At 44.6% G+C, this 13,218-nt stretch overlaps 1 protein-coding gene and 1 long non-coding RNA gene across 12 annotated transcripts; both read left to right on the forward strand.

The window, feature by feature from the left end:
• Positions 1-80: 80 nt before the first annotated feature.
• LOC119283864 lies at positions 81-4,050 on the forward strand. Its single transcript, XM_037563234.1, has 5 exons — positions 81-286; positions 1,030-1,302; positions 2,535-2,580; positions 3,287-3,431; positions 3,938-4,050. Exons 1-5 carry the CDS (start codon positions 81-83, stop codon positions 4,048-4,050), a joined length of 783 nt encoding a protein of 260 aa, XP_037419131.1.
• A 2,529-nt stretch (positions 4,051-6,579) lies between these two features.
• Positions 6,580-11,804, forward strand: LOC119287434. 11 transcript variants are annotated; one of them, XR_005140863.1, is made up of 3 exons: positions 6,580-7,866; positions 7,979-11,059; positions 11,428-11,804. It is a non-coding gene; the product is annotated as an uncharacterized LOC119287434 (long non-coding RNA). The 11 variants fall into 11 exon arrangements; XR_005140865.1 differs by having other exon boundaries at positions 7,979-9,668; positions 9,891-11,804; XR_005140862.1 differs by having other exon boundaries at positions 7,979-9,668; positions 9,901-11,804.
• Positions 11,805-13,218: the final 1,414 nt, after the last annotated feature.

Consider the following 13,218-nt stretch of genomic DNA (forward strand, 5'->3'; position numbering starts at 1 on the left):
GCCTGCTCCTCCTTTGGTTGGACGGTACCTACACATTCTCCCCCGGTGGTGGGGCCTGTAGCTGCGCGACACACGGGACGATGTCGGCGCAGACGGGGGCACCCCTGCCGCCCTCCGCCAAGATCCCCTGCAGGCCAGCACCTCCGGCCCGCCCCCATGAGCAGCGGGCAGAGCCACCAGATCGGAACAACGGGTGCCCCAACCAGCCGAGACCCGTACCTGTATCAGCCATGAAGGAAGACGCCTCACCCGAGCCTGATGCAGACAAACCGCCGCCGGAGAGACTGTAGGCAAAATGAGTTTATCAATTTTTTAATTCTAAAAAAATCATTTTTTTTGGAAAAAACATGAAATTTGGCAGAATATTGGTTTGTGATTCGTAGAGGGTGTGGAAAAAGTTTGAAAAGATTTCATAAAAAACTCTAATAAATCTAGCAAAACAAATACATAAAGAAGCACACAAAAATGAAGACTTCCTATTGGGTGACCACCCGGTCACGCGGATCGGTGACGTGGATGGCTGGCCCCACGCTCCTCTGCACCTCCAAAAAGAAAAGAAGAAAAAGAAAACGCACGCACGCACGATACAAAATCAAATGAAATTTTGGGCCTTCCCGCGCCACTCAGCCCGCTTCCCTCCCACCCACCAAAATTAAAAAAAAGGAAAAGAAGCGAGAGAGAGCCCACCCAAGACCCAACAGAGCCGCACCACTCCCCACCTCGACCTCTCTCTCTCCCCGCGACCCTTCTCCGCCGCCGCCACCCACGCCGGTGATTCCTGCAGCTTCCGGCGATTCCGGCTGCTGCCGACGATGCCAAGCACACTCGCATGATCGCCTCCGTCCGCTCCGTCTTCCCTTCCGAGCAGATTCGTCGCTCGCGTCCTCTACCGGTCACCCGCGACCGTCCCCTAAGCTAGGGTTTCGGCCACCGCGTCGCCGGCGTGGCTCCGGCGGCTCAGGTACATCTCTCCGTCGAGATCCCTCGCAACCCACCCTCTCTTACTCACCTGTATCCTCACCCTCCCAGATCGAGCACGCCAATGTCGCCGTCGTTTCGCTTGCGCTGGAACAGCAAAGGGAAGGCCATGGACGACGCCGCTCCAGCCCTTCTCCGACGCCATCAAGGTCAGCCCCTCCCTCTCCTATTCGATCTGTTCCCCTACCCTTCCCTGATGTGCCTACCTTCCTCACCCACACGCAGCAGTAGCAGCAACTCGATGCAGGGACGAGGGAGAGGAGGAGTCCTGCTTCCCCGGCGTGCATCCTCTCTCTCGGAACGACACCCAACCTCAAGCGAGAGGTTTTCCTTCCCCTCCATGACTCCCTTGTCCTCCTCGATTTCCTAGGCTTGCTCTCAATTTGCTGCTGCTCTGCTCAGCTCTGCATTTTTTACTTATACACATGCTTGACTGAATTTTGAATGGGTGCTACTGCTGTCACACTCCACTGTTGGGTCCTCCTAGGCTTGGTGCAGATTTTAGATGCAGATTGCTAGGTGCAGATTTTAGATGTTCTTGTCACCACTGCTGCTAGTCACTGCTTGTCTGCTTGTGTTAATTTATATGTAATTGTGACGAGTTGAGATATTCTGGTAACTTTGATGTCTACCTAGTCGACTTATTAGATATGACGGAAGATGCAAGTGGAGATTTGCATCAAAAATTGCTTGTGAAGATATGATTGCTGATTTCAAAAGTAGGAAGAATAGAAGAGCATATCTCTAGTTGGCAGTAGTGCTAGTTGGTTATGTTTAGTTGTCTTTTGGTCATTTGGTGTGGTCTGTTCTTTTGGAACACCAAAATTTACCTATCCACAATGCTCAGGTATGTGTGAACCTGCTATATTGTGTTATTTATGATGATATAGTCGCCTAATTGTCCTTGGCTCCTTGCATATGTTCTACGTACAACTTAGCGGAGTTTTCAAATGCATATTGTGTGTTCTTATATAAAGTCAGCCCCCTCTTGAGATTTGGTCACGCTCCGCCACTGCTCCTAGCTAGCTAGCTCTCAGTTTGGATTGCCCTTGTTGGTTGCTGCAACCAGGCTAGGCGTATCTTGCATAATATCGATCGATTGAAACTTGTTTGCATATATTGCAAATTTGCATGACTAGTGAACTAGCCCTGTACGTATTTTTTTTATAGCACTGAAGTTTGTGTTTGTGCTAAATGGAACACCTGATGCACTTGTCTTGGTACTGCTTTTGTTGCTGTGACGGTGTGATGTTCAAACAGTTAATGCCACTCATCCATTGATGAACTAGAGTCCATCTTCGGTTTGAATTGACTCTGCTTTTAAGTATATTTTGCTTGCTACCCCAAAAATGTAGTAGAATTTAGCTTATGAATTGGTCTGGTTGGATTTCTCAAGTTATCTCAAGATGCTACAAAATAAATGGTTGTTGTCTCTGCCTTTGATGTTTGATTTGATTTGATTCGGTTTCCTCACGCCTCTCTGTTTGCTCTGTTCGTGCTGCTGCCGGATCCAGGAAGGTCTTTGAGAACCTAAACGTTCTTTTTTTGATTGATAGATGCATGTGTGGGTGGCAGCAGATCAACCTCCTTCTCAACCCATGTGTAAGCCCAGCCCCTGAGATACTCACCTTCTCAAACCCAATTTTTTTTGTCTATCTTGTTCCTTGACAAACAAATTTTTTCAGGCCAAAACTTTTTGTTCCATTACTACCATCTTGCTGCTCTCGATATCCATGCCCTAATTCATACCTGATCCATTCTTAGATGCTAGTAAGTAAACATGACATGTGGTAGAAAACATATTAAGCCACCATTACGTGTGAATTACACCGGCTCATGTTAGCGTATGTAGTTTGGATGAAATTTTCTTTTTGGCAACAAATGCATCAACTGTGACAGAACCATTCATGATTAATTTTGTCCTGTGCAAAATGTAGTGCTATTTCTGTAGTTCGTCATATGTATATATGTGCTCTACAGTTTTAATTCTTCTTCTTGTGTTGCTGCACTTGGTCTAGAGATACAACAACATTAGTTAGGTCCGGATGGATCAACACATACAACTAGCAGTGCTAGTAACAAAAAAAATAACCTTGTGATTGATTCTGTTGAGGCTAGCATTCTCTGTTTGTTTTGGAGCACAACCATGTACTGTACGTACTAAGCTAGCTCACGCACATGCATAGCTAGCTCGATTGATTTCTGTAGATACTAGCACCAGCACGCCTATGTCTCCTATACTAGCTTGTTTAATTTCTGTACTAGCTCAACAACACTAGCTCTGACTTGTTCGTTTGATTCGGAGCAGCAGGCATCCTCCGTGGATGATGACGACAACCAGGGCATCCACCGCCACGACGACACCCCGCACATGGTCCAACTCGGCTACAACCTCCTCTACCGCGCGACTGCGGCCGCGATCGTGTTCGGCATCGACTACAACCTCCTCTCCAGTGAGTCAATCTCCTACCTCTAGCTCCCTCTCTTGTGCTGCTATAGCAGTACCTTGCTCTGTTCCATGCGCATGGGTGATTTTGTTTGTGCTTGTCGTGCTTGTGCCATGAGAAAGATCATTCCTATTTACAGTGATGATGATTCAGATTAGCACACTTGTTAAATTCTGCTCTTGTACTACCTCATTTGTGGTTGTTGGTTACTGCAGCTAGGTTTTGTTAGCTGTTGGTGTTTAATCTAGCTAGCTAGTAGTGTTGGCAGCTAGCTAGTAGTGTTGGCAGCAAGCTACTCCTGTACTAGTAGTTCATCCATATGTGTAATTGATCCTTCCCAGTAATTGAATAATATGAAGAAATCGTATTGTATCAGCTATGCAGTGCGAACATCAGATCATTTACAATGAAAATCTTTGTTTGCCTCCCGGTAGAAGTATTTCTTGTAACATTTTGGTGATTTCCCTTTGGTAGATGCATTGTATATATTACATATTCATCCTTATGTGTAGGATCTTTGGTTCATTATACTGACTGCATGCCACCTCTGTCATCGCTGCCCCGTCTCCCGCACCATCGGCACCGCCCCTCCGCCTTCTCCTTTGATGCTGTAGTGGATTCTTAGAATGAAAATGTTGTGTACTTCAAAAATATTTTATGGTCTGTGTTTGCAAAACCATGGTCGTTGAATCATGTCTTATAATTGTATTGGAAATTGCTAGCCTTTTTGGCTAGTATTTTTTTAGTGGATTCTTAGAATGAAAATGTTGTGTACATCAAAAATATTTTATGGCCTGTGTTTGCAAATCCATGATTGTTGAATCATGTCTTATAATTGGATTGGAAATTGCTAGCCTTTTTGGCTAGTATTTTTTTTGGTTTTGGTTCGTAAGTATGCCTACGGTTAAACCGTCGGCATAGATATGCACAGGGCTACCCAGGGCCTGCCACGTGGCAGGGATATGCCTACAGCAAAGCCGTCGGCATAGGTGAAAATCTATGCCGACGGCTTTGCCGTAGGCATACCCTCCTGCCAGGAGTCACCGCAGGCCGCCACGTGGCAGAGATATGCCGACGGCAAAGCCGTCGGCATAGATTTTCACCTATGCCGACGGCTTTGCCGTAGGCATACCTCTGCCACGTGGCGGCCCGTGATTCGTTAGCGCTTTTGACGGCGCCGTCCGTTGCCGTCATGTGAAAATCACTGCCGACGGCTAAACTATGCCGACGGCTAGACGAAAGCCGTCGGCATAGGCCCCTATGCCGACGGCTAAACTATGCCGACGGTCTGACAAGACTACGCTGACGTAATCTACGCTGACGGGGCTATGCCGACGGCAGCCGTAGGCATAGATGTATGCCGACGGGAAATGGCCTATGCTGACGGCCCTGGGCCGTCGGCATAGGTGGCGAGTCCGGTAGTGGGATGGCCTCCTACTCTACGACCTTCTTCAACGGAAGGGCTGGACGCCATGCCGGCATGCTCCTCCTCGAAAAGCAATCAGGGTGGGCTTACCTGTGCGATGCCACAGGAGCCATTGCCACATGCCGCCATTTGATAGATGGGGATAAGATCCTCGCCGGAAAAGAGATCGTTATAGATGACTGTGCTATCTCCGTCGGGGTTCGGATTTTCCCCAAGATGATTTCTTCGGTGTCAACGTCCAGGATGATTTTGTCGCCGCCTTCGGGTTCCCGTTTCCAATGCTTGGCGGAGGAGCAGAGATATGATGTTCATGAGGTTACGGAGGAGGTGGCGCGCGTGTCCTTAGACAACGATGATGATAGATTGTGGACGAAGGTGTCTCGCAAGAAGGTCAAAGGGGGAGCTCATTAAGTAGTTTCGGGACCGGCATCACGTGTTTGGGAGCGCGCAGTCTTCTCGTTGCCAAAGGCTCCATCCCAGGCATCGAGGGGAGCTCACTCAGAAGGGTTGATGGTCCAAGACCGCGGTCAACGTCACCTTTGGCTTTCACGGTGGCCCAACTTCAAGCACGGACGAGGTTTGGTCCTCCTCACCGTCAGTTGGGCTGCCAGCGCCGTGAACGGACCCAACGCAGGCCATGGAGCAGTGCTAGAGCTAGACGGAGATGCGACCCTATGATTCAGGAAGAGGAGGACGGAGAGCTGCATTAGACAACTAGAGTATCATCCTTTGGGGACGGTATTGGTCAAGATCTGATCTGCATCCAGTGATAAGAAACTAGTTATGAAATTCAATTGTGTCGTGGTTAATTTGTCTGTGTGCCAAGAGACCCAAATGATTTTGTTCTATATGTTATTTTCATGTAATATATAATTGTATGTAAATTCCATAATTTTCTGTTTTTGGATATATTGTTCTTTAGTTAGGATACTTGCCATTCCCGAGCGGCGGCACGCCCTGCTTGTTGATATGTTATGTATTGATACATTGCCCTTGTATTCTCCGATAAATATGAGCTTAAGTCAAAAAGCTTGGCACAAGCATACGATATTATTGAATCATCGGTTCGTGGACATTATTGAATCATCAGTTTGTAGATGCTGGGATATATATATGGGAGCAGAACTGTGTCTACCATAGCTTGCCACAGAACTAGTTAAGATTCGCTAAACTTTTAACGGTTTAAAAGTTATCAAAAAATATGAAATAAATATGGGAGCATCTCTCTAATGTAATAATATGATCCAACGGAGGGATTATCAAAATATGCATCTATGTGTCCTCGGCAAAAATAATAAGCATTTCAGCTCACTGCGACATAAATATATACTGAACTATTTGTTCTTTTTGTCCAGGACACATACAGTTGTATTTTTCTAATCCCTTCGTTGGATCTTGTTATATTATAGGTGTGTTGATTCAGTATTTTTTTTCAGAATTTTTGAGAACTTTTGCACCGTTGAAACCCTTAACTAGTTCTATGGCAAGCACTTGTAGAAGATCCTACCTGTATATATATATATATATATATATATATATATATATATATATATATACTAATAAAGCACGGAGTGATTCTGGTTGTACGTCGTCGGCGTTTTTGCGAAAAAGCCCCTCTGTTTCTCTGAAATTAACCCGCAGTCCCTGTTTTAGTAAGTCTGTATATATAACGTTACATTTTGCAGAAAACCCCCTGTATTCATTAGATTTGCATTCGCTATCCTCGTAGTCTTATCCATTTCGATGGCGATGGCGATGGCGATGGCGACGGCGACGGCGACGGGTTTCTCTGGCGACGGCGGCGGCGACGGGTTGAGGGCTGCGGGGATGCCGCGGCGAGGAGGGGCAGATGCTGCGGAGGCGACACAGTGAGGTGGGGCAGTGGCGGTTGTGCGGCAAGGCAGGGCAGGTCCGGCCGAGACGGCGCGCGGCGAGGCGGGGGAGTGGCGTCGCGGGGGAGGATGGAGGACGCCAGAGTAGAGGACGACAGCTCCCGCCGTCGCTGCTGTCCGCGCACACCCGCGTGCTCGCCTCCGTCCGCGCCCACGCCAGAGCGCTGCTTTCTGTGCACGCCCGCGTGCTCGCCCTTCAGCTTGCCTCTGCCCGCACCCCACCACACGCGCGCCGACCAGCCCAGCCACCGGGAACGCCCCCTTCCTCCTACCCCCGATCTAGATTTCCCAAAACGCCTCCCCAGACACCCGTAGGGCGCCCCGTCGATCCAGCTTCGGCTCCACAGCTGGCCAGCGCCGCACTACTGCCAAGGACGGTGCGGACACGCCGGCGGCGAGCACTTACCAGGTGACCAACACCTCCTTCTCTCTTCCTCTCAGCCTGCTGCTCACTCTGTAAATACGCACTCGATGTGTCTGTGTTCAGAATTTCGGATTGGGCTGTGTACTTGCTCTTGCAACTTTTACTTGGGGAATTCTGAAATTCCACTCGCACGTGTGCTGGAATCGAGTCACTAAATGTCGTGACTTTGTACAGGCGCCAAGGGGAGTTCTGGTACCTTAGGATTTGTGGCAATTTCTTTGCGAGTTGCTAACCAGACTTGGCGAATTGGGGGCTTTATTCATGTGTTTGTTCGAGCTGGCCTGGTTGTGCCGGTTCTGCCTGAACAATTAAATATTTGAATGAACCATGCATATCTGTTCGTAATCGTTTTGCTCATGTCGGTATTTCTTGAATCAATTTCGTCCGCGCAAGTTCATGTGTTTGGGTGTTTTGATGCTAATCATGTGTACAATTGTTTGAAAATTCCTGTGACTGATCGTTGTGGATTGGTATTGGTTTAAGCCTACAGCTATTACTGGTATTTCTCAATGTGCAAGCTGAAATCACATTGTGAAGTGGTCAAGCGCCCTCTTGCCGGTGGACTGCTGGTCATCAATGCAGCACGTCGGGCTCCCGCAGCCACAACAGAGCGGGAACTTGCAGCAGCATCTACGACACCCTCTCCACGAGCTGAAGGTAGGTCAGGTCATAGATGAGGACCCGGCGACGACCACCGAGGTATGCCCTCCTCTCCTTGCCCTTCAGGCTGTTATGAACAAGGCCACATGATCTTCAGTCTTCCACAAGTATGTTTTGCTTCATGTTCTGTCTGATCAGGTTTTGACAACAGGCTCATCTGCCTCGGATCCGTCTCCCTGTTGTTCCTGTGCTTCTCCCTCTATAGACACACATTGTCGAGCCGGTGATTGGAGAAGGATGGGGAGGCGATGGATATGGATACGGAGTCAGTGGATGAAGATGATGTCATGGCTGGGCTGATTTCTATTCATCGTGTACCGCCACCTGCTCGCGTTTCTGTCTCTCGCCTAGAACCATCAGCTAGAGGACATGTATTGTGCTGCTACCGGGGCCTTGACCTCATATTTATCGGGCATCTAATTTGTTGCAATTTGTCTCAACTAAACCCCACATCTCACATCTGTCTTTAGGTTTGCCCCCGTACTCCAACTGCAAGTGAGCAGCTTACTTGTGCAGAAGAAAAAGAAAGAGAAACCATCTCCCAAGGGACACTCCTAGTTCAAGATGAGCATGAAGCTGATATACTAAACTACCATCTCAAGATACTCCCTCTGTTAACATACTGAATGTTGTTAATGATAAGGCAGTAATTGAAGTTCCTCCTTGACGAACTAGCAAGATAGTAGCACAGTTTCTCCAGTGTAATCAAGCCCAACAACGGCTGATGCACAAAAGGATGAGTTTGTCTTGAACTTGTTATATACCACTGATTTATCATCATGTTTTTCATGTTGATTTTTTTATCAAAGTACTTCTATTTTTTCATTCCAAATTATCACTGGACAGATTCTGTAGGCTTAACAAGGATTATTATGATAAGCTTTTATGGATTATATACACTGTAGAGGTTATTCCAAATGATTTACACGGAAGAAATTCATAGAACAACAGTCCAATTTAAAGGCAATGTGTAGTGCAAAGGAAACTTAAAATGCATCATTGCCCTGTTCTTTTATATATGTGTCTGGACTCTACTCAAGCAGCCAATCCTGACGAGTTATCGACACGGCAATAGATGTACTCATGTACGCGGCCCCAGGGATGGTATTGCTCTCTCCAATGCCCAGACAGGCAAAGGGCATTTTAAGGTCAAGTACCTTTATTTAGGTCGTGGTCTGAGCATACACTGGATGATGCACCCTTACAAAAATCTGGTTACTCTTCCACTTTCAGATTCATTAGCAAACTGTTCATGAAAATATGGATATTATATATGTAAAGATACACTTTTTACTTGACAAACGAAATCATATAGGTTCAGACTAAATTTCTGATGACCTTTTTCCATGATGCCCTGAATTTTGGCGATGAGAATGTCTGGTCATACTAATGTGTCGAGCAAAGAAAGTTACCTTTTAATGTTTAAGTGTATTTCCCCATAATAAAAACATGTTCATTCATGAGTTATTTCTTGATTTAGTGTTTCAAAATCTAAGTTCGCTGAGTAGCCAGAAATGATTGAAGCACTAGCTAGCTTCCATACTCACTACTCCAGTGGTATGTTTTTATGATGTTCGATTCATATTTATATTGATATGCTGAATTCATCCACCAGAACCTAAATATGACATGTCCCTAGATCTTTATTTGAACTGATTTCTTATATGAGTACATGTTACAATTACTTAATTATCTAGCTTCTAGCTACACTTCCATTACTATCTTTTGTAGGCAGCTAGAAAATGAACATCCACGATGATGAGATCATAGAAGAAATGAACCTGCTCATCTTGACGAGTAATCGGCACGGCAATAGCTATAACCGTGGCAGCGTCCCCCAGGTAGGATATTGCTCTCTCCAACGCCCATAGTGATGAAGGTGCATTTTAACACCAAGTAGTTTTATTCACATCCTGGTTAATCAATACAGTAACATTCAATCATGTAAAGTTCTAGGAAATTGGGTTGACAGCTTTGTTTAACACTTAAATTGTTTAGTCTGATAAAATCACGCCTCACGCACAAGTTAACTCTTTTGCCTCTTGAATTTATAATCCTGTCAGTCTGTTTCAGGTGAAGTGGTGCTTGCTTTATTGCTGGGAATAATTAAGCTTATTGCATCTACAAGTGGGACAACATACAAGTTTATGCTTAAACTTGACCATTTTGTTTGTATTTTTCCTTCCGTTGCAATGCACGGGCATTTTTGCTATAATAATAGAGAGCTATTGCTTCTTACCACCATAATTTCGTCCGTTTTCGGTCCATCCGTCGTCCGTCCACTTATTATTTTCTATATCCGAGATGGTACTAATCTATCTGAGCCACTTTCGTCCGTACGTAAACAAAAGCTTCATTTGTTTGTTCCCTGCCGTGCAGGATGTGTATTAGGCCTGCCCTACACTCTTTTGGGCCTCAGCCACGGCCAATCTAGCACTCTTCCAATCTCAAAAATACTAACACGTCAAGCTTCACCAAGGCCCAAGTGGGCTCCTAATCAGCCTTTTCATGTTAATTTATTCATTAAAAAGATAGTCCCACATCGCTTTGTAACAATAAATCCCACCAGTTTAAATATGTGAGCAAGTTGCCTAAGAACAAGCCTTCTTGGGAGTTAAATAATTGGAGGATGAGGCATGGATCTGTTGGAAAAACAAGAGAGGGACGAGCTTTGGCAGTGAGCAACATAACATTCAGGAACAGGATTTCTTGGGAAATTAATAAGTGTGAAGGGGAAGAGGCGCATGCATCTGACAGAGAAAAGAAAGAGCAAGCTTTCTTGCAATGGAAGGAGTAAGGAAGGACATGCAAGATTATACATGAAGTTAAAGGACAGTGCCACTGATCGTGCCACCTCACCTATATACCAAGAGGTTTGGGTAATTCATTCATCTTTAATCTAATTGGTACTTCAATAAAGTACAAAATAGTCCAATACTCTCTCCATGAACCAACACCCCAGTTCCTACATTTTTTTAACGGCTTACGGATTGACACTAATCATGTGCCCGTTTTCCATGCCGAAGTCACATGTAAGAAGGCCTCAAGTCCCTCTACTGAAATCTAAGCTCAATCACAGGTTTTCCCTTTCCTTCAAGTTGTCATCTTATTTCAGGATTGGCATCACTAATAATGAGGAGGGTTTTTTCCATTCAATCAAATTATAATGCCGGCCGGGGAGGTCCTCCATGAGCGCTACTGAGCCGACATCGACTACTGCGACAAGAACGGGGTGAGATGATACAACCACCTTGTAAAAAGTGCAGTTACTAAATTATTTATGCCAACAAAAACACTGCAGCTGTTAAGCAAGACAGGAAAAGGTTATCTGCATCCTTCAGCGCAATTGGTTACTGCAAGAAGTGCAGTGTTTGTTTGATGAGATAGAAATCTGAAATTACATATGGTTCTGCAGATGCAGTAGCAACTTATATTTCAGTTGTGCATATGATAGCATGATCAACTCCCCCACCCCAAGCTGATTTGATTCTATTTGGATCAATGGACTCACAAAAAGGGCATCTTCTAAAATTGTTACGATGCAACCATTTTTTCAGCTGGGCTTTGCAGTTATCTCATTTTCTATCTTTTCTTGGTTAGTTCTGGTACCCTCCTTCAAAGACACCGGCTGAGAAGGCAGCATGGAAGTTTGCAGAGGAAAATGGATTGGATGTGGTTGTGGTCAATCCAGGGACTGTTTTGGCCCCGATGATTCCGCCAAGGATCAATGCTAGCATGGCCATGTTTCTTCGCTTAATCTTGACAATGCTCTGGTCATAGTTTAAGATATTTTTCATAATTTTCCAGATAAAGAAATTTCTATAGTACTACTCTTTAATCATTATTAGTCCCTCTAGAATGTTTGCTGATAGGATAGCAATAATATCATGAGTAGCAGACTGAAGCAGGGGAAATTCATGAACTTGTGCAAACTGAACACATTCTTTTCCCGATGAAACCTTCATATAACATCAAAATTCATAAGCTTAAGAATCAGAAAACGAATGAGCCATTGGGTTAAGGATTTGTTGTTTTTCCCGTTGCAACGCACGGGCATTTGTGCTAGTATATATATATATATATATATATATATATATATATATATATATATATATATATATATATATATATATATATATATATATATATATATATAACACGGTGGCGCTATTGTGTGCGTGCGCGTAGAATGCCTTAGCGTACGCTCCGGTCCTAATTAGGTGGGCGTGTCGCACCATAGGAGCCTCTCTGCCGCTAATTAGCTGAGGGTAAAACTCTTTGAAGAAAAAAGTAACATATTTAATTTGGTTACCATCTCTGGTCCGCGACGTTCCCATTGTAATGTCCTGATCATTGGCAGTAATAGGGATAGAGTAGCTGATAATGAATTACTACATGTGCTTTATGAAGCAATGAATTCCTCGGCTCGTACACTAGTAAAACCATGCTTATATGTAGTACTGTCCTTTGCTCTCATATTGGTAGTAGTAATGGTGAAAGAATAGACGGTAATGAATTACTAATGTGATTCAGGAAGCAATGAACCCCTCGGCTCGTACTCCTAGTAAAACCGTGCTTATATGTAGTAATGAATTACTACATGTGATTTGCTCTCGAATTGTTAGTAGTAAAAAGGATGGTAATGAAAGCAAATGTTTACCAACGAAAAAATTAGAGATGATTCCTGGCATCCGATAAACCTAGTAAAAAACATGCTGATAGTAGTAAAAATTACTACCTTGCTCTTTTCATTGTAAAGTACACTTGCAGGATAGAAAAAAAATAATGCGTGAGCAGTAATCCAATTAATATCGTTACTACTCCCTCCTTCCCAAAATATAAGGCACGGTTTGACTTTTCTGGTCTTCGTTGCACAACTTTGACTATATTTTTTATGTATTATATGTCTATAAAATTATTATACATACATATGAAATAAAATTGCTTTGCAAGACAAATACAGCGATGTCATTTATACATGTTCAATCCATATACTTTGATATATATTAGTGGTCAAAGTTGTGCATCAAAGACCGTAAAAAGTCAATCGTGCCTTATATTTTGGGAAGGAGGGAGTATCTTTTCATAGCTTATTACTACACGTCCTAATTAACTCCTATGTGACAGATGGCGAAGCTACATGTGCGGCAGTAATCAGATTAACTTGGTTACTATATTCTCTGTTGATTTTACTACCATGCACAGGAAGAAAAGGTGGTTATTCCGAGCAAACGCATGCATAGTAATCATTTTCCTATCATTACGATGCTTTCAAAGATTTTAGCAATTAGGCGGAGGGCCGCAGCGCTAACTTCCCGGCAGCAATGCGTGCAGCCTGACCAGCGCGCAGGATAAATGACTATACGCTCAGGCTCACTTTAGCGTGCCTAT

Source organism: Triticum dicoccoides, chromosome 4A (genome assembly GCF_002162155.2).
Source record: "Triticum dicoccoides isolate Atlit2015 ecotype Zavitan chromosome 4A, WEW_v2.0, whole genome shotgun sequence".
In the NCBI taxonomy this organism is placed as follows: domain Eukaryota; kingdom Viridiplantae; phylum Streptophyta; class Magnoliopsida; order Poales; family Poaceae; genus Triticum; species Triticum dicoccoides.

What these genes read in the sequence shown, in the direction of transcription:
- LOC119283864 (XM_037563234.1), top strand. Translation starts at nt 81, where the DNA reads ATGTCGGCGCAGACGGGGGCACCCCTGCCGCCCTCCGCCAAGATCCCC. An exon ending in CACCCAACCTCAAGCGAGAG is followed by an intron (nt 1,303 to 2,534) that starts GTTTTCCTTCCC and finishes TTTGATTGATAG; the next exon opens with ATGCATGTGTGGGTGGCAGC. An exon ending in CGACTACAACCTCCTCTCCA is followed by an intron (nt 3,432 to 3,937) that starts GTGAGTCAATCT and finishes CCTTATGTGTAG; the next exon opens with GATCTTTGGTTCATTATACT.